The sequence below is a fragment of the Pongo abelii genome, chromosome 19, assembly GCF_028885655.2.
Source record: "Pongo abelii isolate AG06213 chromosome 19, NHGRI_mPonAbe1-v2.0_pri, whole genome shotgun sequence".
NCBI classification, from domain to species: domain Eukaryota; kingdom Metazoa; phylum Chordata; class Mammalia; order Primates; family Hominidae; genus Pongo; species Pongo abelii.
Genome location: NC_072004.2, coordinates 12,874,194 through 12,900,343, shown reverse-complemented (window position 1 = coordinate 12,900,343; position 26,150 = coordinate 12,874,194). Strand labels below are relative to the sequence as shown.

At 41.6% G+C, this 26,150-nt stretch overlaps 1 protein-coding gene across 2 annotated transcripts in view; it reads right to left on the bottom strand.

The window, feature by feature from the left end:
* ARHGAP44 (Rho GTPase activating protein 44) overlaps positions 1-26,150 on the bottom strand; it is a 207,132-nt gene that overhangs the window by 81,925 nt on the left and 99,057 nt on the right. For both annotated transcript variants that reach the window (XM_054535471.2, XM_054535472.1), the window contains exons 2-4: positions 19,345-19,384; positions 17,793-17,897; positions 5,356-5,432 (exon numbers count right to left, since the gene is read on the bottom strand). In XM_054535471.2, coding sequence (XP_054391446.1) covers positions 5,356-5,432; positions 17,793-17,897; positions 19,345-19,384 — 222 coding nt within the window. The remainder of the gene's footprint in view (positions 1-5,355; positions 5,433-17,792; positions 17,898-19,344; positions 19,385-26,150) is intronic.

Below are 26,150 nucleotides of genomic sequence, written 5' to 3'. Positions count from 1 at the left end.
TCCGTTCTTTGAATATACCACCATTATGTTAAGCTGTCCCACAAACAAGAGTTTTTGGCTATTACATGCAGCGCTTCAGTAAATATGCTTGTGCAGTCTCCTTTTGCATGTTTGGAAATTTCACTAGCACAAATGGGAGTTCCCATTGCTCTATGCCCTTGCCAACCCTTGGTCCTGGTAGGTGTCTTAATTTCTGTCAAACTGGTGGATACAAATTATTATCTCCTTCTGGTTTTAATTTACATTCCTTGACTACTAGTAAGACTGAATATCCCTCTCCCATGAAGTGCCTGTTCATATTCCTTGGCTATTTTTGTATTAGGATCTATTTATTTGAATTTATTTGTAGGAACTTCATATACACAGGTGCGTGAAGGCAGATTTTCACTTTTTCCTATCTGCTACAAATGTCAGTGCCCAGGTGTGCTTTTTTCTTTGTATCTCTTTAATGGTGCTTTTTTGTTTTTTCTTTTTGAGACAAAAATCTCACTCTGTCACCCAGGCTGGAGTGCAGTGACGCGATCTCGGCTCACCACAATCTCCGCCTCCCGGGGTGCAAGCGATTCTCCTGCCTCAGCCTCCCGAGTGGCTGGGATTACAGGTGTGCACCACTGCACCCGGCTAATTTTTTGTATTTTTAGTAGAGACAGGGTTTCACCATGTTAGCTAGGCTGGTCTTAAACTCTGGACCTCAGGTAATCCACCTGCCTCGGGCTCCCAAAGTGTTAGGATTACAGGCATGAGCCACTGTGCCCAGCTTAATGGTGTCTTATATCTGATTTTCTGGTATTTATTCCATATTACTAATATTACTTAATTAAAAAAATTTAAATATTAGCTATTGACATTACAGAAAATGAGAATTTAGCTATGTTTCCATTTCCCCTCCCTCCCTTTATTTATATTAATAAATGCTTATTACTTATATTACACTTTGACTCCATATTATTTGGAGTTAATCTGGATAGTATACTATAATTACTGGTTTCCCTGCACACTTATTTGTTCTCCCTGGAGTTAATAATTGCCTTGTTTTGGCTTGCTTGTTTTCTATGTACCCAATTGAATTCAAAATACTCTGCCACTTTCCTAGTTTGTCTGTTAAGATATTGAACCAAAATCTGCTTAACTTACTTAAAAAAAAATTAAACCTCATCCTAAGCAGTGATAAACATCACATTTATGAGTTTTGTGTGCTAATTTTGTTTCTTCTGTTATATATTAAAATAAAAATATTACCAAAAAATATTGAACCATACATCATGTAAATGAATTTCATCTTCTTGAATTAATCCCTCCTGGAACTGTCTCAATGCGGATTGAGTTTTCCTCTATCCCTAAGGCACATCTGTCTTCCTGGAATCTTCCTTCACCATTCCCTGGGATTCTCTTCCTCTGTCTTGTATTGGACTCTCTGTTATCTTGAGTCTACCTCTCTTTTGGTCACTCCCTCACCAAGGACACATCTTGCTGTCTTGCTTTAGCTTGCTGAGAAAGAATAGGTGGGAAGTCAATTTTCGAGGCCATGTATGTCACGCATTCTCCTCTACCCTCTCGTTGATTGAAACTTGGGCAGAACATTGAACTCCTAGGCTGAGCATGGTTTCCTTCAGAATTTTAAAGGCACTGCTTAATAATCTTCTTTCTTCCATTGCTGCTTTTGCTCAGTCTGGAAGCATTCACATTTCTGATCCTTTGTATGTGACACGTTTTCTCTCTAGAAGGTTGTAGACTCCTTGTTACCAGTATACACGATGGTGAGCTCTGTGGCATATGTTTAATTCTTCCCATTGTATTGGGAGCTCAATGGGCCTTTTCAGTATAGAAACTCATGTCCTCAAGATCTGGAAAATGCTGTTGGATTATTTATTATTATTTCTTCCTCTTCTTTTCTAAGAACTCCTGTTTTTCAGGCATAAGACTTCCTGGATTGGTCCTCTAATTTTCTAATTTTTTCTATTGTCTGTGTGTTTGCCTTCTTATCTGGACGATTTCTTCATATTTATCTTCCCAACCTCCTACTGAGAATTTCATATCTTCTATCATATTTTCTCATTTCTACAAGCTTGCTTTTGATCTCTGGCTATTTCTTTCCCATAAATATTTTGTATTAACATCCTGTTTTTCATTTCATGGACATGTTATCTTCCCTTACCATTTGAAAACATAAGTGATTGTTCTCCTAACATTTTTTCCTCCCCTACACAATCTCTGTTTCTTCCAAGCTGCATTGTATCCACCCAATTGTTTTGGTCTCCAGCTTTCAGGTTAGAGACTTTCCTCAGATGTCTGATGATCTTTGGTGCCTCTCTATATTTAAGAGTGGAGACTAAAAAGCTCAGAGTATGTGAATTCATCTACAGAAAGATCTGGGTGCGTCACTTATTGAGGCACTGACCCCCTCCAATGTCCTCAGATCTTTAGGTTCTTCCTTTTGGACTAATATGATTCTCCAGAGAAACCTCTTCTAATTTCCTGCTTTAGAGGGTAAAGGCCTGGGGGCTGCATGAGTGGAAGAAGACGGCTGCGGAGTATTAGCATCCACATCCAGTACGCGTTAGATCACTCGAGCCTCTTCTTTACTGAATGGTACCCATACACTCCACTGCACCGGGAGTCCCCCATTCTAGAGATGCTCTCTTATCCCCTCTAGAGAATTCTGCTCAGGTGGGAGTGGGGGGATGACAGCTTCCTAGACATGTGGTTGGGGCAGAGTTGAGTGATCCAAGTGGTAACTGAAAAGCTTTCAAGCACATTCATGAGTTTAATCACCCACTCCACCTCCAAAGACCCACTATTCCAGAGATCCCTGATGCCAACTCTTGAGCACTGTAAGCATTACATGATGTAATTTACATGGGATCTTTGCATATCTAATTCTGGCTTGGGAGTCAGCTTTTGGGGTCTTGCCAAGTTAGTTCCCAGTCATTCATATGCTTTACAGCTCACAAAACTGTGTTGCTGTTGTCTGCTTTTTCCTGCCATTGTGAGTTTATGTCTTTTAAGAAAAAAAAAAATCTCCATATTATAGTTTTAGTGGATTTTGGAAGGAGAGAAAATCGGATGCATGTTCAATCTGTCATCTTTACTTCCAACGTTGCTGTGTCATTATATTATAGGCATGACTCTTGGAAATACCATACAACAGGATTTCATCTCTGTCAACCTGAAATTGTCTTTGAACAGTTGAGTTTATTCCATTTACATCTCTTATGATTGCAGAGATATATGCAATGATTGCTGCCACCCTCATTTTCTGTTTTCCAATTACTATGTGTGTTTTTTTTTTTTTTTTGGTTACTTTTTTCTCTTGTAGTCCCTTCCATGAATTTTTTTTATTTTTCTTTTCATCCTTTGTTAGTTTGAAAGATATATATCCTATTTCTGTTCTTTTTGTGGTTAGTCTTACTTTTCTAACGTGCATATTTGACACTAAATTTATTTATTTTTTATTTTTTGGACATTATATTTAAATGTAATACCTTTATCCTCCTTTCAAACAATACAGGAGCTTGAAATACTGATTCTGCCACCACAGAAACTTAAAAGTCCTTCTCTTTTGTCTTGTCACTTCTCTAAAAAACATCATTATTTGTTAAAATGCTACATAAGCACTCCTGTAATCCCAGTACTTTGGGAGGCCGAGGTGTGTGGATCACTTGAGGTCAGGAGTTCATGACCAGCCTGGCCAGCATGGTGAAACCCCATCTCTACTAAAAATACAAAAATTAGCCAGGCGTGGTGGCACCCGCCTATAATCCCAGCTACTCGGGAGGCCGAGGCAGAATCCCTCGCACCTGGGATGCAGAGGTTGCAGTGAGCTGAAATTGCGTCATTGCACTCCAGCCTGGGTGACAGAGCAAGAATCTGTCTTAAAATAAAAAAGGCTACATAAGCCCATGTTCTATCCTTTAATCTACTCATCCCTGAGTTTTTCCATGTGTATGTACTACACATTTTAACAAAATTTATTTGCTTTTCTTCTGTTAATCTACCTTTTGTCAATCTAACTTTCAGGGCCCAACCAAAGAACCTAAGATGGTTAGAGAGAGGAAAAAAAAAAAAAGTTTCCTCCGCTACAACACAATTTTTTTCCTACCTTGGTACTTGTACTTCTCATCTTTCTTCCATTTCTGTGAAAGAGATGTAATCTATTTCATATAGCCTTAACTAGCCCTTTCAGTGAGAATATGCAGGTAGCATCTTCTTCAAATCTGCCTGAAAATATCCTTACTCTTCCCTATTTTATCATAGAATACTAGGTTTCTTATATTTTCGCTCAATACTTAAAGACCTTACTCCATTATCTTCTGGCATTCACTGTGGCTGACGAATACATAGTTTGTTATCAGTTTAATTGCTGTTTTATAGTAATGATCTTTTTTTCCTCTGGTCAATTTTACATTTTTCTATTTTTTGTTGATAATCTGTGGTCTTACTACAATATGTCCAGGGATGCATTTTTTTCTTGTTGATCTCAATCAAATCATTTTGTGCTCCTTAAATCTAAAGACATGTTTTTCTTTAAATCTGGAAAAGAAAAATTCAACCACAAACTTCCCCCTTCTCCCTATTTTCTTCCTCAGGAATTCCCACTAGATGGAATGTTAAGCTTTTGCATTCTATCACCCATGTTTCTCAGTTTAAGAACGCCTACGTCCTTATCTCTGCACTTCATTCCCTTCATTCTGGGTGGCGGCTCTACATCTGTTTTCAAGTTCAGCAATTATTTATTTGTGTATAATCTTCAGTTTCTTTCGACTAAAGATCACTGAAAATTTTCAGCATAATTTTGGAAAGTTCTCTTTGGTTTGCCTTCAATCCCACCTATTCTTTTTTAATATTGGTTGATTCTCTTGTCAAGGATTCTGTTTTTTAATTTTAAAATTTCCATTTAAATAATTATTTTATATTTTCTTCCATATAGTTCTATTATTTTTCATTTTCAGGGTACTGACTCTCCTATTGATTGCGTCTGCTGATGCTCTCTCATGACGATTCTATTTTCAGTTTGTTTTGTTGTGAGCTCAACATCGGCAAGGGCTGCTTTTCTGAGAATCTCGTAAGTTCTGACATTTGAGTTGACAGGTTTCATATTTGCTTCTGCTAGGGCCCTAGGGATTTCAATTGTCCTTCATCAATTTCATGTTAATCTCTCCACTTGGGCCTTGCCTCACCGCACAGACAATATGACTTTAGAGCCAAGAGTTCTGATTTCCTACTGGTAACATTTTCCTTTTTTCCACTGAAGTCCCCAGTGAGAATTCAGGTGCTTCCCTGAGAGGGTCTAGTCCCCTTTTCACGGATGGGGACTTACCTAGATTTGGCACCAACCCACGCAAGGTGTCACCTTACCCAAGAAGTGTGTCATCTCCCAGGATAGCTGACCCCTCCATCAGACACTGAGCCAGTGTTGTCAAAGGCAACTTTTTCTGAAAAGAAAGCAAATGCTGTAATGAAAGCTACTTTCCATATTCATCTGTTGCATCTAAAACAGCAAAAAGTCAAATACTTGCCGAGGTATTATATTAGCTATGAAACAAGCTGACTTTAAAATAGGTTTAAACCTAGAAATTCATAGTGCACCATGATGGGTTAGACTTAGAGATGTCAAAATTCAGAAAACGAGAACTGAATTATATTTGCCACTTTGGGAAATAGGCCTAAGGTTTACATGCTGCATTTTAAAATGAGGTAGGATGGCGAGAAGGAAAAATGAGAAAAATTTAAAATGATGTTAACAAAGATTTGAGCAATGCCTTAATTTCCAAAAATAATATGTCTCTTAAGGAGTGTATTAGCCTTATTTTAAAAATGAGGCAGTGGCTGGGTGTGGTGGCTCACATCTGTAATCCCAGCACTTTACATGAGGCAGAGGCTGAGGTGGGTGGATCACCTGAGGTCAGGAGTTCGAGACCAGCCTGGCCAACATGGTGAAACCCCATCTCTACTAATAACATAAAAATTAACTGGGTGTGGTGGTGCATGCCTGTAATTCCAGCTACTCGGGAGGCTGAGGCAGCAGAGTGGCTTGAACCCGGCAGGCAGAGGTTGTAGTCAGCCGAGATTGTGCCATTGCACTCCAGCCTGGGCCACAAGAGTGAAACTCCGTCTCCAGAAAAAAAAAAAAAAAAAAAGAAAGAAATGAGGCAGCTATGGTCAAAAAAGAGAGAGAAAAGTGTTCACATGCAACTACAACCCAGAAAGAGTAAGCACCAAAATAAAGGCACACTCCAAAAAAGATGGCCAAAGAGCACATGAAAAGATATTTAACCTCATTAGTCATTAGGAAAACCCCAATCAAGGGCTCACTTTACACTCACTAAGATGGCTATAATAATATTAATACTTAACAAAACAAAAAAAAATAAGGATTGGTGAGCATAAACCTTCATGCATTACTAGTGGATGTTTAAACTGGTGCAGCACTGTGAAAGTGTACTTAGTATCTCAATAAGTTAAGCAGAATTATCACATGGCACAGCAATTCCACTCCTGGGTATATATCCAAAGTAACTGAAAACAGATATTCAAAAAAGAGGTACACAAATATGAAGAGCAACACTATTCACAACAGCCAAAAGGTGAGAACAACTCAAATGTCTACCAATGAATAAATGGATAAACAAAATGTGGTATATCCATAAAATGGAACATTATGCAGCCATGAAAAAGGGAATGCCGCATGGTATAACACAGATGAATCTTGAAGACATCATGCTAAGTGAAATAACCTAGACACAAAAGGACACATATTATGTAACTCTATTTAATGAAACATCCAGAATAAGCAAATTCACAGAGACAGAAAGTAGATTAGTGCTTGTCACAGGGCTGCAGGGGACAGTAGAATGGGGAAGGACTGCTTAATGGGTATGGGGTTTCCTTTGGGGATGATGGAAACGTTCTGGAACTAGATAGTGGTGGTAAATAGACTAACTGTTAAAACCACTGTACACTTTTAAATGCTACATTTTATGTTACAGGGAGGGAGAGACAAGCTGTGATAGTTTAGCATGACCTGTTCCCCATGCTAAGTATCAAAGAGCTCTCTCCTTTTTGAACTAAGACCAGCCAGTACACACAGACAGAACAAAAACAAGGTAAGAACCACTAGCACCTTCTCAGGTCTTCCAGTCTACGTGGCTACAAAGGTAGTTCTTCAAATAGAAAGTGACTGAACTGCACCCAGCCCAGAGCCTCCTGGTGTTAACACATAGAGAGTTTCCACTTATAATTCATTTGCTAATCCAATATTCATGGAGGGCAGGCACCAAACCAGTGATAAACAAAACGAGACACTGCTCTAATAGAACATTTTTCTTTTCCTTTTTCTTTCTCTTTTCTTCTTCCTTCTTTCCTTTTTTTACTGTTTTTTTGTTTTGTTTTGTTTTTTGATACAAGGTCTTGCCCTATCTCCCAGGCTAGAGTACAGTGTTGCAATCATAGCTCACCGAAGCCTCGAACTCCTGGGCCCAAGCAATCCTCCTGCCTCAGCTTCCCAAGCAGCTACAACTACAGGCATGCACCCCCATGCCTGGCTAATTTTATTTCTAAATTTTTTGTAGAGATGGTGTCTCACTGTTTCCCAAGCTGGTCTTGAACTCCTCAGCTCAAGCAATCCTCCTGCTTTGGCCTCCCAAAGTGCTGGGATTGCAGGTGTGAGCCACCACACTCAGCCACAGAACTTACTTCTAAAGGTGAAGATAAATAATAAACATCATCATACCTTGCCCTAAGTTTACTCTTTTCATCTGGCTGTTCATTTGTTTCCTTTATAATATCTTAACTGATAAATACAACTAAAGTGTTTCCCTGAGTTCTTCGAGCCATTTTAGCAAATTATCAAACCTGAGGAGGGGGGTTGTGGGACCCCTAATTTATAGCTGGTTGATGAGAAATACCAGAAGGCTGGATTTGCAATTGACATCTTAAGTAGGGGCAGTCTTGTAGGACTGAGCCCTTAACCTGTGGGATCTGACACTAACTCCAGGTACACAGTGTCAGAATAAATTGCAAGACACACAGCTGGTGTGTTCAGAGAGTTGGAGAACTGCTTGGTGTGTGGAGAAAATCCCCCCACACATGTGGTCACAGAAGTGTTATATAAGTGTAGACAAACAGAGTCTGTTTTTCAGAGAAGCAGGCATAATATTCCAGTTGTAGCCTCACAGAGAGGGCATAGCTTAAGGTATTGGTTCTCAACCAGGGGTGATTTTTGTCCTCCTGGGGTCATTTGGCAACATCTGGAGACATTTCTGATTGGCACAGCATGGAAGATGCTATTGACATCCGATGGGTAGAGGCCAGGGATGTTGCTAAACATCCTACAATGCACAGAACAGTCTCCTCCAACAAAGAATTACTAGGCTCAAAATGGCAATAGTGCCATGGTTGAGAAACCTGGTTTAATTTGCAAGTGTCTACAATATCCCAGTGACAAGTCAGTGAAGATGCTTCATCTTGAATGTCAGATGGTACAATCATAGTATTGATGAGCTCACATAAAAAGACCATTTTGGTTCATGATAAACATTCACAGTCCCATGACCTGCCATCAGGGCAAGACTTCAGCGTTTCTGAATCTTTTTGAAATTGGACAAAGAAGAGACGATTTGCCTATAGTAAAGGGGACTTCTGATAGTCCAAGAGTTGACATCCTTTGAAGAAATACATCTACCAGAAGGCAAGCAGAGTTTTTCCAAATATGGAAAAAGACTAGTCAGATTATCCTGTCCGTGAGTGGAGCAGAAAACTGTGCCCAAGGGGGACCAAAAATGAAGGTCAAGATCAACAGGACAAGACCGGTCACTGGAGGAACGTGAGGTTGATCGGACTTTTGGAGGGAGGATGGAGAGGGGACAGCCAAGCAACTGTTCTGCAAAGTGCAGACTGGAAAACACTGTTTGAAGCTATAGGGCTGGAGGCACCCTGCTCCTCAGCCAAGGAAGCTACATTTTCTCATCATTTTGAGTCATTTAACACTTGCACTAATGATTTTGAGATCCTCTTAGGTAGCAGAGAGGACAGAATTAAGTGAATTCTTAAGGGATATGCTTTTTAATTTTAACAAGGAGCATAACCTTTCCCTCTTGCCCTTTCTCATTCTCTATCATATCTATTATAGTAAAAGAATTAATTTGCCTGTAATCCCAGCACTTTGGGAGACCGAGGTGGGCGGATCATGAGGTCAGGAGTTTGAGACCAGCCTGGCCAATATGGTGAAACCCCATCTCTTCTAAAAATACAAAAAAAAAAAAAATTAGCCAAGCGTGGTGGCACGCCCCTGTAGTCCCAGCTACTTGGGAGGCTGAGGCAGGAGAATTGCTAGAACCTGGGAGGCAGAGGTTGCAGTGAGCTGAGATCACGCCACTGCACTTCAGCCTGGGTGACAGAGTGAGACTCCGTCTCAAAAATAAATAAATAAATAAAACTAACAGATGCTAGAGGATTTAAAGTAAAAAGCCCCTCCCACACTCACTCATCCCTCAACCACTTCATTCCCCTCACCAGAGACCATGATAGTGACCAGATTTTGTGTATCCTTTCATAAATATTCTAAGCAGATTCAATTATACATACATGTGTGTGCATCTACTTTTAGTATTTCTCCCCACGTTAGCATACTAAATATGCACACCACTCTGTGCCTTGCTTTCCTTTTCACATAGAGATAGATACCTTTCATATCATTTCCTATCACTACCTATGGAACTGTCTTGTTCTTTTATTTTAATGGTTACACAGATCATTGAATGAAGATGACAAAATGTATTTACTCAAGTACCCTACCAATGGTGTAACTGTCACTCTAGGAGGAGAGATGTTAAGGTGAATTTGAGAGCTTGGATTCCAAGGTGGGGGTAAGTTAGTGAAAATCAACGTGAGTTTTTATTTGTGTAGATGCTTTAAGAATCAAGAAATTGGCCGGGCACCATGGCTCATGCCTGTAATCCCAGCACTTTGGGAGGCCAAGGTGGGCAGATCATGAGGTCAAGAGATTGAGACCATCCTGGCTAACATGGTGAAGCCCCATCTCTACTAAAAATACAAAAAATGAGCCGGGCATGGTGGCACGCACCTGTAATCCCAGCTACTCGGGAGGCGGAGGCAGGAGAATCGCTTGAACCCGGGAGGCGGAGGTTGCAGCGAGCCAAGATGGCACCACTGCACTCCAGCCTGGGTGACAGAACGAGACTGTCTCAAATTAAAAAGAAAAAAAAAAGAATCAAGAAATTACAAGGAAGCCACCAAATGACAAGAGAAAGGAAGAAATGCGTTAGCAACCCCATAATCAAAGAAAGTACATAAGAAGAAGTTAATGGACAGTAACGCACAACAGACTACAAATGATTTCTCTTTCTAAAAAGATTCTCTAAGGTGAAGGGACATTATCAGCTCAAGAGATGCCAGGCATTGTATGTAGCAATCTCATATAACCTAAGATTGCCTCTAACTGAGATACTGTTTGCTCTCTCCCTCACACTTTGGTCGCCCCCTCCAGTCTTATACAGAGGCATAAGAATGATACAATGGACTCTGTGGACTCAGGGGAAAGGGTGGGAGGAGGGTGAGGGATAAAAGATTACACATTGGGTACAGTGTACACTACTCAGGTGATGGGTGCACCAAAATATCAGAAATCAGCACTAAAGAACTTACTCACATAACCAACACCATCTGTTCCCCAAAAACCTATTGAAATAAATGAATTAAAAATTTTTAAAAAGGATATCCAGTCTTAGAAGAATTCAATTGCTCAAAGATCTAGAAAAGCTCCCGAAATCTTTTTCCCTCCAGTACCAAGGATCCACACTGACAAAGCCAATCTCGATCCCTGGTAAATATTAGTGCCCAGATAAAAAGATCTTAGCAAACTTCATGCTGGCCAGTGATTTTCAGAGCCAAAGAGGAGCTATTGAAATAATGTTTTTCCCTAGTTCTAGAGTGCAGATAGAACCTCAAGAATTAAAGACAGACTGTCCCAGGGTTTCGATACAGTCAATCTGACATTTCTGAGATGACTATTCTCTCTAAAATTATCTTGGGCATAAGCAACACAGTTTGTAGGATGACCCAGACAATAAGCCTGATTCTAATATCCACCCCATTCCGCCAAACACACACACACACACACACACACACTCTCTCACTCACTCTCTCTCTCTCTCTCTCTCTCTCTCATATATTCCCTATCTTGGAAAATTGTTGTCTACTGTCCTCTAATTCCAGGCCCAGGCAATCAGCTCTTCTGTAGCTCAGCCCCAAACAGACACACAGCCCAGGTTTGATGCTTGGGTCTCAGTGGTTCTCAACAGCCACTCTAGCCTAACAGTGGGCCACTGCTAACAGCACCAGGTTACACTTCTTTAATATTTACTTAAGTTAACATTGTACAAGGCATGTACATGCTTTACCTCACTGACCTCTCAAACAACCCTGCTGGGTAGGGAATTATGATGATTCTTACCATTTTCCAAATGAAGAAGCTAAGGCTTATGAGGTAATTAACTTGCCCAAGCTCAGGTTAAATTAGGAAGTGATAGAACTGGGCTTCAGCCTTGGGTCGTCAGATTCGAGAGCTTAACCTCAGAATTGCCTGTTACAGAAAAGGAAGGGCATGCTAGTGTGGTAGGCAAGTTCTGTGCCTAAAATATTCACAGACCATCCATTCATGACACACATCTACTTGTACCATTGCCCTGCTGGTGCAGGCTCTTTTTTAGGCATGGAGAACGGAGCTGATGGGGACACAAGATCCCTGCTCCCATCACAATGATGGAAATGAATGATCACAGTGATTTCAGATACTAATATGTGCTATGAAGAAAATAAAATAGGGAGATGGGATTAGGGTGAGGGAGGAAGCCGACACATTAGGTGGTCAAGAAAGCCTCCTGAAAAGGTGACATCTGAGCTGAGAACCGAACAGGTTGCTGGCTTGAAATGCTGGGTAAGAGCATTCCCTACGGAGGATAGAGCAAGCACAATGGCCCAAGAGGAGTGTGAGCTGGGCATGCTCAGTACCAGGTGAGCACAGCTGAAGAATGATGACAGACGGGAAGGAAGCCCAGAGCCAAGCTCAGAGATGCAGGTAGAAGACACATCATAGTGTCCAAGGGCCAAGATAAGGAGTTCAGATTTTATTCTACAAAGGGAATCCCGGAGCAGGATTAGGCAGGAGAGTGACGTTACTGGATTTCCAATTTAAACGCTGGCTCCTGCGCTTGCAGAGAAGGGAAGAGGAAGGAGGAGGGAAGGGTTTGGGGTGGAAGACGTGATAGGAGCCACTGTGTTTAGAAAGAGCTGCTTAGACTAGGGTGGTAAATGTTGAAGCCAAATGGAAATTCTTTGGAGGAAGAGTCAGCAGGGCTCACTGACAGCCTGGACGTGGTGGGTATGGAAAGGAAAGAATGAAGAATGGTGTCTGGGATTTAGACGAGCAAGTGCGTGGATTTACAGTACCATTCTCTACTGTTCTGCCTCTTTGCTGGGTCCTCCTCCTGGTAGAGCAGGAAATGATGCAATTCCTAGGGTTCCTGATTCAAAAGCCATTTGTCTTCTCACCCTGCGTTTTCTACCCAGGTGATCACAGCAGCTCCCATGGATTCAACAGTCACTTGGGGTAGAGACCATGAGACCCCTTTCTCTTCTTCATACGCCCACATCCACTCAGTTACCAAGCCCTGACACTCTCCCTCCAGGATCTACCATGGACGCTGATTTTTCTCCATCTTCAGGTCCTCGCTGCATCTCACTGAAATTGTTCCCATCTATGTGTAACTGGCCTCTCACTTCTCCCACGGCGCCACCCATGAGTCCTTTATTCATAAAATTTTCAACAAATCTGATCATGTCTCTCTGTTAAAATGTTGGCTTTCCTCTGCTCGTAGGGATAAAGTCCAACCCTCACCATGCCCTGTAAGGCGTGATCCCATCCTCTGCAGTCCCGTCCCATGCCACATCTTCCCCATTCTCCACAGTCTGCTCACTCTGGCCACCTTTATGTTTCTCAAAAGTGCCAAACTTGGCCGGGTGTGGTGGCTCACACCTGTAATCCCAGCACTTTGGGAGGGTGAGGCGAGTAGATCACCTGAGGTCAGGAGTTCGATACCAGCCTGGCCAACATGGTGAAACCTGGTCTCTACTAAAAACACAAAAATTAGCTGGGCGTGGTGGCAGGTGCCTGTAATCTCAGCTACCTGGGAGGCTGAGGCAGGAGAATTGCTTGAACCCGGGAGGCAGAGGCTGCAGTGAGTCGAGATTGCACCATTGCACTCCAGCCTGGGCAACAAGAGCGAAACTCCATCTCAAAAAAAAAAAAAAAGCCAAACTTTCTCCTGTCTCTTGGAACCCGGCACATCTTGTCCCCCTATCTGAGAAGTGTGTCTACCCCTTTTGGTGCTGCTACCTTTCACCTGTCCTTAACAGCTACTTCCTCATGGAAGCCTCCCACTATTTAATTTCTAGCAAGCACCTCTTCTTGGCACTAAGACACGGTCTGAGCAGCCGAATGCACTGTGAATGTGATGCCTGCCTCCCCCTGGGTGGTGAGCTTCTGCAGCACAGAAATCCTGCTCAGCTGGCTCAGCACTTGGCATACACACCGCCTTGCATGGCAGACTTGGTGCTTTCTAAATATTTGCTGAATAAGGTGGAGAAACACTTTCACACGGTAGCACTTTATTTGTTGGGCATGACTTCCTAATGAGAAATGCAAGGACTTCAAAAAACTAAACATCTTCATTATATTAAGAGTCTTGAAAACCTAGGAACTAACCAATTATTATCCAGGACTAAAGATGGCAACATGGAGGCCAGGTGTGGTGGCTCATGCCTATAATCCCAACACTTTGGGAGGCTGAGGCGGGCAGATCATGAGGTCAGGAGTTCAAGACCAGCCTGGCCAACATGGTGAAACCCCGTCTCTACTAAAAATACCAAAATTATCTGGGCGTGGAGGCGGGCATCTGTAATCCCAGCTACTCAGGAGGCTGAGGCAGGAGAATTGCTTGAACCCGGGAGGCGGAGGTTGCAGTGAGCCGAGATGGTGCCACTGCACTCCAGCCTGGGCGACAGAGCAAGGCTCTGTCTCATAAAAAACAAAAATAAAAATAAAAAAAGATGGCGACATGGAAAGGTAATTCATATGCTTTCTATTCTTCACTCCACATAAGGAATCCAGTTTTACTCAGTACTGACAAGACAATAACGTTCTCTCTGATCACTGAGATAATGGCAACAAAATCCCATTTTTATGCCTACCCACATCTGGCTGGCAGCCACAGCTTTCAAGGCAAAACTTTTAAAAGTGGTATGACAAAAGTTCAGGAGTTGGAACACATGACTAAAGAGCTACTGAGCTTGTTAAAAGAGAAATAACAAAAAGCAACTTACATGTACTCAAGTAGCAACTTACATGTGCTCAAGTAGCAACTTACATGTGCTCAAGTAGCAACTTACATGTGCTCAAGTAGCAACTTACATGTACTCAAGTAGCAACTTACATGTGCTCAAATAAAAAGCAGAATACTGCATGGATCCCCATGAAGTCTCTCCTGATCCTGAGACTCTATGACCCACACCACCACTGTGATTGTCCATCTCTGGACCCTCTCTTAACATTCAATTCCCGAGACAGCGTGTGTTCATTCACTCCCTCCCTCCCACTCCACCTTCCCTCTACCTGATCCTTTTCATTTTATTTCTTTTCCTTTTCACCCATTGCTCCGATCTTGACATATCTCCCTACTTAATCATCACAAAGAACTGGATATACATTTCAGTATTTGAGGTGATTTATAAGTGTCACGTTTCCTATTACATCTCTTAATGTGTTTAGAGAAAAACTGAAAAAAATTGAGTTTGGAAATTTTTTTCCCACAGTTCTTTGACTGTTTCATATTTTAAATGGCGCTTTGACTTTCAGACCATTTATTCAGTCATATGATGACAAGGAAAGATGGATCAGCGTAAGAAACCATTGACAAAATCAAGCACTTAAAATCCATGCAGTGAGGCCAGGTGCAGTGGCTCACACCTGTAATCCCAGCACTTTAGGAGGCCTAGGCAGGCAGATCACGAGGTCAAGAGATCAAGACCATCCTGGCCAACATGGTGAAACCCTGTCTCTACTAAAAATACAAAAATTAGCTGGGCATGGTGGCACGCACCTGTAGTCCCAGCTACTCAGTAGGCTGACGCAGGAGAATCACTTGAACCTGGGAGGTGGAGGTTGCAGTGAGCCAAGATTGCGCCACTGCACTCCAGCCTGGTCACAGAGTGAAACTCTGTCTCAAAATAAATAAATAAATAAATAAATCCATGCAGTGAAATCACTGACCTATACATGCTTGGGCACCTACTTCTACTGCAGACTTATCCCAGTTTACACATTTATCACTGCATTCACGTGACTGCAGCCTTCAGAGCCTGGTAACAACCACTGTGTGTCTTCTCTAGTAAGAGAAGCCAGATAGTGTATGTCTTCGCTGGTGAATCATGGCCAGTCATAGCAAACCCATTTGTCTTGGACACACATTCACCTTCTCAGCCTCCCTTGCAGCTAGAGAAACATAAATGAAATTAATTCACAGTCTTATCACCCTCCCACTTCCTGCCTGTGATGTGGTTATGTGAAGATGTGATGTGTGGAGCTGAGGTAGCCACATTACAGTTGTAAGTGGAGGCCCAGGCATCACATAGCTGCTGACCCAAAGCTGCTGAATAAACCTTGGAACTGGCTACATCAGAATCTTGTTAAGTGAGGCAATTAAGTGCCTTTTTCTCAAGTCTCTAGGAAGCAGCGTAGTTATTAACCATGTGTTTTATTTTCTGTATTCAGATGCTTTGACAACATCTTGGGCCCTTGCTGACCCTGGAGGGACTGCCCCTCCCAGGCTAGGCAATTCCTAGAAATAGTAAACAACTCACCCACAGCATGCTTTTTAAATGCAAGCCAATCTAGAGCTCACACTTCAACAACCTTCTCCAAGGGGCTCTCACACCCCAGGCCACTGTTCATCTGCCCTAATCACCCGACTGGGAGGTCAGGTCCCAGACAACTAGAAATCGTCCTTAATAATTCAAACTAACCAATCCTATATCTACTGCAGACACCACAACAAAGGCTCTGGCCCACAGTCCCCTCCTGTATTACCTCCTGACCAACCCTAGAGCTTCCCCTGTGGCCCTCTGGGTGATGTGGCCTGTCCCCTTCTCTTAGGAAGGGTGAATAACTATCTCTCCTTGGCAATCATCTCCTGATGTGCTGGCTTTGCCATACCTCAAATCTTCTATCAATGCCCTATACTTCAGATCACTCAGGGATCCAAATGTCTCCTTACTGATATAATACGTAAGACTCTCAATCCAATGAAAACTCCACCAATCCAGGTAAATTCATCTGATCCCAGAAAAATAATGTTAGTACTAATCCGCCTACCAATACCAAAGGCCGAATTCAAGCCTCTGGTGGTAACATTCAGATGATACTCCCGATACCAAAACATACTGTACTTTGGACCAGTTATTTTAAAAATAGTGCTTCTTAGAGCAAAAAAAAAAAAAAACAAAAACAAAAACAAAAAAGACATAGATCAAAGGCAGGCTTGGCTCCAGCACCCCCATCCGGAACCGTTCCTGGAGTCCCCTATTAGATGTGGGTTTGATAAAAGGGTTTCATGCCCAAAGTCGTTTTGCAAACTCTCCCTTTAGACAGTTCCCCTTGCTGAATTCCTGATACATGCAGAATTATTTCTATAGATATTTTTCAGAGCTGTGAAAGTTTTATTTATACACACACAAATGATTCCTGCTGGGAATATTAAGAAAGAAGAAACCAGGGCTTGGAAAAAAGAAAAAAAGAAAGAAATGACTCGTAGGGCAAGCAGAGCGGGTTTTTGCACTGCAGCAGGAGCTGGGAAGAAGTATTGTGGCACATTACATGACAGTCCAACAGAAATGAGGCTAACATAAGCCGAGGGCCATCAGGGGACCAAGGGGATGCAGAAGTCGGCAATAACTGCAAGTCAAAAAAAAAAAAAGTCTAAATGATACCAATCATGTAGATTATAAACTCAAGGAAGGACGAGAAAAACCTAGATTGTATATCCCTTGTAATAAAGCCAAGTGAATGTCTAAGAATATCTTTTAATCTTTGGTGGGGCTGAGAGGGATGGGGTCAAGAGGAAGGTAAACCTGCAGAGGCTGTTCATGCCAAGAACTGTTGCAATGGAATCGCATTATACAATGCCTGTTATTTCTAATGCAGGTTATAGACAAAGGCATTAGAGAAGCTTTATTTAGCAAGCCTTTTTATTGTGTCTCATTATAGCAAAAACAATTTTCAAGGGCTTTTATAGGTCATTTGTAACCTCTAAAACGACAATACACTTTTTTTCCATGAGATGTTAAGATACTATTGAGGCAAATGCAATCTATGAATGAGCTGAATCAGGGGTCAGATATCCATCAAGGATAAAGCTTCCCTAGAGGTGGGATCTCGAGCATGCCCCTATCGTCTTCCCAGTTGCTCCAATCTGAGGAGGACAGGGAGAGGACCCCAACTTGCCTGGGGAGGGCAGGGGATGCTTCAGGCTGGGCTAAGAGCAAGAACAGCAGGGAGGGTCATTACTCCACAGAAAACAGAAAATAGGCAGCTAGATTTGCTGAGTCAATTCTCAGGCATGTAAGCAGCTACATAAACAGCTACATCCAGGACTGTCACAGGAGTAGGACCCTTGTCCTCAGTAGGCAAGATTTCAGCTCCCCAGGGCTGGGAGGGCACTTACGGAGCGCTTGTCAGCCTCTGCCCCTTGCTGGCCCTGCAGACATGCGGTGAGCTTCTTGTGCGTGCTGTGGGACACCTGTTTCACCAGCTCCAGACGCTTCTCCACCTGCAGAGAGAAGAGCGGGTGGTGCCACTGAGAGAAGGCAAGGTCAGGGGAGGAGGGATTGTGGGTGGGGACAATCACAACTCATGTTTCCATGGAGATAAGGACTCCTGGAGAGACAGCCTTGGTTTTTGTTGTTGTTGCTTTTTTGTTTTTTTTTAAATTATACTTTAAGTTCTAGGGTACATGTGCACAACGTGCAGGTTTTACATATGTATACATGTGCCATGTTGGTGTGCTGCACCCATTAACTCGTCATTTACATTAGGTATATCTCCTAATGCTATCCCTCCCCCCTCCCCCACCTCACGACAGGCCCCGGTGTGTGATGTTCCCCTTCCTGTGTCCAAGTGTTCTCATTGTTCAATTCCCACTTATGAGTGAGAACATGTGGTGTTTGATTTTCTGTCCTTGCGATAGTTTGCTCAGAATGATGGTTTCCAGCTTCATCCATGTCCCTACAAAGGACATGAACTCATCCTTTTTTATGGCTGCATAGTATTCCACGGTGTACATGTGCCACATTTTCTTAATCCAATCTAACATTCATGGATATTTGGGTTGGTTCCAAGTCTTTGCTATTGTGAATAATGCTGCAATAAACATACGTGTGCATGTGTCTTTATAGCAGCATGATTTATAATCCTTTGGGTATATACACCCAGTAATGGGATGGCTGGGTCAAATGGTATTTCTAGTTCTAGATCCTTGAGGAATCATCACACTGTCTTCCACAATGGTTGAACTAGTTTACAGTCCCACCAACAGTGTAAAAGTATTCCTATTTCTCCACATCCTCTCCAGCACCTGTTGTTTCCTGACTTTTTAATGATTACCTTTCTAACAAAGAACTTAAACAAATTTACAAGAAAAAATCAAACAACCCCATCAAAAAGTGGGCGAGAGATATGAATAGACACTTCTCAAAAGAAGACATTTATGCAGCCAACAGACACATGAAAAAATGCTCATCATCACCGGCCATCAGAGAAATGCAAATCAAAACCACAATGACAGACAGCTTTCAATGCTGGAGAACTGGAGGGGCAGCGATCACAGACTCCAGGACCCTCGGGCTAACTGTGGTGAAATGACTTTAAACCTCTCGTGAAAGAGCTTAACCCAAATTAGTATTCATCATGCAAAGTACTGTCGTAAAAGACAAAAAAACTTCTCTCCTAATAGTTTGTAAGGAGCAGCTGAAGCAGTTTTAACCACATTGGGGATGGCTTAGTTTTTTGGTTTGGTTTTTTGTTGTTTGTTTTTTGTTTTTTTGTTTTCTTGTTTTTTTTTTTTTTTTGAGACAGAGTCTCGCTCTGTCGCCAGGCTGGAGTGTAGTGGCACGATCCCGGCTAAATGCAACCTACACCTCCTGGGTTCAAGCAATTCTCCTGCCTCAGCCTCTCGTATATCTCTGGTATCTGTGAGACAGTGTCAATGGCTGCCTTACCTGAAGAAGGTCTTCACTCAAAACTTCCGTCTTTTCAGCCCTAAAAAGAACATTGAGAAATGTATCAGTAAGAAAACTAACAGAGCCTCATAATTACTCCCCAATCTCTTCAATTAAGGTTTTTCAACACCAGAAAAACAGAGACATTAGTAGCAGAAACATTTAAGAAGAGAAAAGATAAAACTAGAATTTACTAGGAAACTTAAAAAACCAACACACCAGCAAACACAGCAAAGCAGATACCCTGAATCTGCTACAGATTGGAACCTGGATTCATGACAACAAATGTATGCCTTTGTTCCCACACATATATATATTTTAAATATCAGAATTAAGGTTTCCCCACCCATAACCCTTGGCTTCCCCCAAATAAGTCAGCTAATGTAGCAGAAATCTGAGAAAGGATCAATTAACAACAAACACAGAGACAGTATTGAATCCTGGCAACTAATGCAAATGCCACCACCAAGGTCTGGCAACCAAGTGTTAGGTCCACAAGAAAGTGGAGGGCTTGAAACTGAAACTTCTACATTTAGAGAAAGAACCTGGATGCTGGAGGAACTAGTCCCAGCTAACCCAATAGCACTGCCTGCCTCATGTCAGAGGAGAGTGCCAATTCTCTCAAGAACAAAGCATTCTAATTTAATGCTCTCTCTCTCTCTCTCCCTCTCTTTCTCACTCTCACTTTCTCTGACAACATGCACACACACACACACTCTCTCACACACACACACAAACACAGCAAGTTCATATGAAAACAACTCATCAAGATTTAAGAATACAGAGAAAGAAGAAACAACATATGAGAAGTCTAAAGAATTTCGACTATTGCAATGATCAGACTATAATGCATGTATAAAATATCAAAGAACAAATGATATATTATTAAAAAATAAGCAGTAGGACTTCCGCTTCCAGGAAGGAGTGAATGTATTTTAGCAATTCTTCCCACTCACACAACTAAAAACCTAGGATTGTATAGAAACATAAGACCCCGAAAAGGAGAAGGAAGGCATACTGGCTGGGAACCTTCAGAATAACATGGTAAAAGTGTTGTCCTTCACATTTCTCAGACTTGGAGCTTAAGAAACTAGCAAGAGCAACACCTAAAACACCAAGAGGCTCAGACAAAACAAACCCCAACAAAATCCTGGTCTCTGTAGACAAAGGACCAAGAAAGGAGCAGCCTAACAAGACAGATACTTTTTAGAAAACTGCTCACTGCAGCCAACACCACAGAAAAGAACTGTGTCCTACTCCACCCATGCCAGCAAAAGCTGAGTAGGGAGCCCTGACTTCTACTCCTACCAGGTTGTAACAACCACCCAAGCCCGTACCCCTCATCAGTGCGGGAGCATCAGAGAACACTGAGAAACATAAAGAGAACATCCATCTAGGGAGTGGGAGCATCTACCACTACTAGGCAACTGACTAAGTCCATCTTCCTCTGCTGCAGAACCAGTGGAAATCACATGGTCACCTAGACACCCATGCCCATGTGGTGATAATGAAGCATCTCTTCACCTTCCCATTGGGGTGGTGTTAAAGGAGTCCTAGTGGACAGACAGGACTCTTGCCAATGCCCAGCAGTAACAAGGCCACTCCCTTCTGCAGTATTAGTGAAAGCCAAGTAGGGAGCAACAACAAGACACTCACAACCCCACTCCCACCAGCGACTGAGGTACCAGTGGAGGCTCAGTAAAGAACCAGAACTCCCACACCCACCCAGTATTAACAAGGAGCACCTCCATCTTTGAACGGTCAATGAAGGCCAGCCAAGTGGGGAATCTGGACTTCTACCCCAACTCATCAGAAACAAAGCAGCACTCCTGCTCCGCCCACTAGAGCAGCATCAGAGAAAGCCGGCTACAAGACAAAGTTTAAATGAGATCCAGAGTCACATAATATAATAGCCATAATATCCAGATTTCAGTTACTCATCACACCAAGAACCAGAAAAAAACCTCAAACTGAAAGAAAAAAAGACAGTAGATTCCAATTAAAGTATTCATTATGAAAAGGCTTCAATGTATAGTAATAAACATGTTTGAAATAAATGAAATAGGAAGTCTCAGAAAGAAAATAGAAGATATAAAGAAGAAACAAAAATTTTAGATCTGAAAAATACAACAATCTAATTGAAAAAAAAAAAAACCCAGTTGATGGGTTCAACAGCAGAACAGAGCGGGCAGATGAAAGAATCTGTGAACTGGAGGAAGCATAATAGAAATTTTCCAATCTGAACAACAGGGCAAAAATAGACCAAACAAATCAACAAACAAAAAAACCCTCAGGGACCTGTGGGGCTATAACAAAAGATCAAATATTTTATGTCATCAGAGTCCCAGAAGAAGAAGGGAAAAAATGGTAGCTATATTAGACTAAGTTGGCCACGATAAAAAAGTTAAAAACAGATAGGCTAAAAAATACTCAAAGAAATAATGGCTAAAAATGTCCCAAATGTGGCAAAAGACACAAACCTACATATTTAAAAAGCTGAACAAACCCCAAAGAGGATAAACATAAAGAAATCCTCACCAAAACACATCATAGTCAAACTTCTAAGAACTAAAGACAAATCTTGAAACCAAGGTGAGAGAAATGATACCTTAACAATGGGGGAAAAGCAATTAGAATGACAGCAGATTTCTCAAGAAAAATGGAGACTAAAAGAAAGTGGCACATCATTTTTCCAGGGTTGAAAGAAAGAAACTGTCAACCTAGACCCCTTTAGCTAATGAAAATATTCTTCAGAAATGAAGGGGAGATCAAGACAATCTCAGATATACAAAAGTTAACAAAATTTGTCATCAGCAGGCTTCTTATTGCTAAAGAAAGTTATCCAAAAACAACCCAAAGGCTGGGCACAGTGGCTCACGCCTGTAATCCCAGCACTTTGGGAGGCCAAGGCGGGTGGATCACCTGCAGTCAGAAGTTCGAGACCAGCCTGGCCAACATGGTGAAACCCCATCTCTACTAAAAATACAAAAAAGTAGCTGGGCGTGGTGGTGCGCACCTGGAATCCCAGCTACTCAGGAGGCTGAGGCAGGAGAATCGCTTGAACCTGGGGAGGCAGAGGTTGCAGTGAGCCGACATCATGCCACTGCACTCCAGCCTAGGTGACAAGTGAGACTCCGTCTGAAAAAAAAAAAAAAACCCAAAAAATGATAAAAGAAGGAAACTTGAAATACCAAGGATGGGGGAAGCTATCACTCAAACTGGTAAAATAATGACAGCAGCAGACTATGATAAGTTATGTATATAGTAGGTAACACCTAGAGCCATCTCAACAATACTCCTATGGTTTGGATGTGTTCCTCAAAGTTCCCATGTTGAAAACTTGATCTCCAATGCAGCGGTGCTGAAAGGTGGAGCCTAAGGGGAGGTATATGGGTCATGGGGACACAACCCTCAATGAATTAATGCTGTCATTGTGGGAGTGTGTTCATTATCATGAGGGTGGGTTTCTTATAAAAGGACAACGTGAGCTCCCTCTTGCTCTCTCCTGCTCATGTGCTGACTTCCATCACGTTACAATGCAGCAAGAAGGACCTTGCCAGACAGTAGCTCCTCCATCCCAAACTTCCCAGCCTTCAGAACTGCGGCCAATAAATTTTTGTCTATTATAAATTAGAGACCATAGTATTCATTTACGGCAGCACAAAGAAAATTGGTACCAAAGAGTGAGGTATTGCTATAACAAATACCTACAATTGTGGAAGCGGCTTTGGAACTGGATAGTGGAGGCTAGAACAGTCTAGAAGAGCAGGCTAGAAAAAGGCTGCATTGCTGTGAACAAAGAGTTAAGGGTGATTCTGCCGAGGGCTCAGAAAAGAAGAGCTGTATGAAGGGTAAAACTTCTTAGAGGTTACTTAGATATTAATGATCACAGTGTGGGTAAAAATATGGACAGTAAAGACCACTCTGATGAGATCTTATATGAGAATGAAAAATATCTTATTAGAAACTGAAGTCAAGTCCATCCTTCTTATAAAGTTATACAGAACTTGACTGAACTATGTCCATCCCCAAGGGTTTTAATGAAGACAGAAATTAAGAGTGATGAACTAGGATATACGGTGGAAGAAATTTCTAAGCAAAATATTGAAGAATCTGCATGGCTTCCTTTAACTGCATACAGTAAGATGCAAGAGGAGAGACAGTATTTAAAGGTAGAATTTATGATTAAAAGAGAAGCAGAATGTAACCATTTGGAAAATTCACAGCCTGGCCATGTAAAACACAAAAATGTGCCAAGTGTCCCCTTTGAGAAAGGGCTTAGCATGGATAGCAGGAAGCCAGGTGCTATTCATCAAGGCAATGAGAGAATTACCTCCTAGATATTTCAGAGTCTTTGAAGCTGCTCCTCCCATTACAGGCTTAGACCCTAGGAGGGGAGAATGGTTTCATCAGACTAGCCCAAGATGCCTTCCATGGGTTCACTGCCCAAGGACTCTGTTCCCTGCATTCCAGTGCAGAGCTCTTTGGCTGCCCCAGCCGTTACTCAAGTAACCCCAAGTGTAGTCTGGGCTGCTGCTCTCCAGACGGCATAAGCGGTAAGCTTGGTGGCATCCATATAATGCTAACTCTGCTGCTGCACAGAGTTCATAAGCTGTGGGGGTATACATTTTTGGAGACAGGGGTACAATACTACCTCCACCTAGATTTCAAAGGGTGTATCAGACAGCCTAGGGATCCAGGCACAGACATGTCACAAGAGACATTTCACAAGAATGGAACCACTACAGACAGATTCTATTAGGGTGATGCCCAGCAGAACTGTGGGGACAAAGCCACTGTAGAGAGTACTCATTAAGGCAATGCCTAGTGGAGCCATGGGGACAGGGCTGCCCCCAAACCCCAGAACTGTAGGGCTACCAGCACACAGCCCCAGCCTGGGAAAACTGCCACACAGGCTGAGCCCAGCAAAACCATGAAAACAGGACTGCCCAAGGCTTTGAGGTCAAAACCTCCACCCCAGTAGGCTCAAAAGGTACACATGGAGTAAAAATGATTCTCTAGCTTTAAGATTTAACATTTTCCCTATTGGGTTTTGGACTTAGTTGGAACCAGTTATCCCTTTCTTCTTGCCTATTTCTCTCTTTTGAGATAGGAATGTCTATCCCATGTCTTTCCCTCCACTGCATTTTAAAGTAGATTACTTGTTTTGATTTCACAATCTCACAGCTAGAAGAAGTTTGCCTCAGGATGAATTGTGCCTTGAATCTCACCAATATCTGATCTAGATGAGATTCTGGACTTTTGAGGTGGTATTGGAACCAGTTAAGATTCTGGGGCTATTGGGATGGAGCAAATGTATTTTTCATGTGAGAAGGACATGAATTTTGGGGGTCAGAGGCAGAATGCTAAAAGCTGAATATGTCTCCTGAAGTTCCTGTGTTGGAAACTGGATCCCCAGTGCAGTGGTGTTGAGAAGTGGGATCTAATGGGAAGTGTTCGGATTAATGCTGTTATTGTGGGAGCGGGTTCATTGTCACAGACATGGGTTTCTTATAAAAGGAAAAGGTTGGCCCCCTCTTGCTCTCTCAACTATGTGTTCCCTTCTGCCATGTTATAATGTTTCAAGAAGGCCTTCACCAGATGCTAGCCCCTTGTTGTTGGACTTCCCAGCCTCCAGGACTCTGAGAAAATAAAATTTCAGTTTATTATAAATTACTCGGACTGTGGCATTCTGTTAGAGCACAAAATGGAACAAGACGAACACAAGAAATACATCAATGGAATTCTCAAAAATGATAAATTAATCCATAGGAATACAAGAAAACAAGAAATGAATACAAGAAAGAAGAAACGAATACAAGAAATGAAAAACAGAAAGAACAGAAAACAAAAAATAAACAAAAATGGCAGATTTATGTTTAACATGTCTATAATTACATTAAATGGAACCAGCCTAAATACAACAATTAGAAGACAAGAACTAGAAGAATGGATTTAAAAATATGGTGTCTACAAGAATCTCATTTCAAATAAATTACACAGGCAGCTTAAAAATAGAAAATTGGAAAAGATATAATGGAAGAATTAATCTAAAAAGGCAGAAGTATCTATACTAATGTCACGTAAAGACAATTTCAGAACAAAGAAAATTACCACAGACAAAGAGGAGCATGAAATAATGATAAAAGGGTCAAGCCCCTAAGACACAACAATCCTAAATGTATATCCACCAAAAAAGAGAGCTGTAAAATATATGAAGCAAAAAACCGATACAATGAAAAGGAGAAATAGACAAATACACAACTATAGTTGGAAACTTCAACACCTTCTCTCTCAATAATTAATAGAACTAAATTTTAAAAATCAGCAACAATATATAAAAAACACAACACCTCCATTAACCAATAAGATCAAATTGATACTTACAGAACACTCCACCCAACATGAGCAGAATATATGTTATTTTCCAGTTTCCACGGAACATATACCAAGATAGACAGCATCTGGAACTACAAAACAAACCTCAACTAATTTGAAAGAATGAAAGTCATATGCAGTTTGTTCCGTGACCACAATGGAATCAAATGAGAAATCAGTAACAGCAGGATAAGACGAAAATTTTCAAATATGTGGAAACTAAACAACTTTTAAATAATCCATGGAGGGTCTCAAGGAAGGTGTTTAAAAATTAAACTGAATGAAAAGAAAACATAACATGTAAAAATGTTGGGCACAACCAAAGTTGTGCTGGGAAAAAAATTATAGCATTAAATCTATACATCAGAAAAGAATAGTTCCAAGTCAATAAAAGATCCTACTCCAACAACCTAGAAAAAAGACCAAAT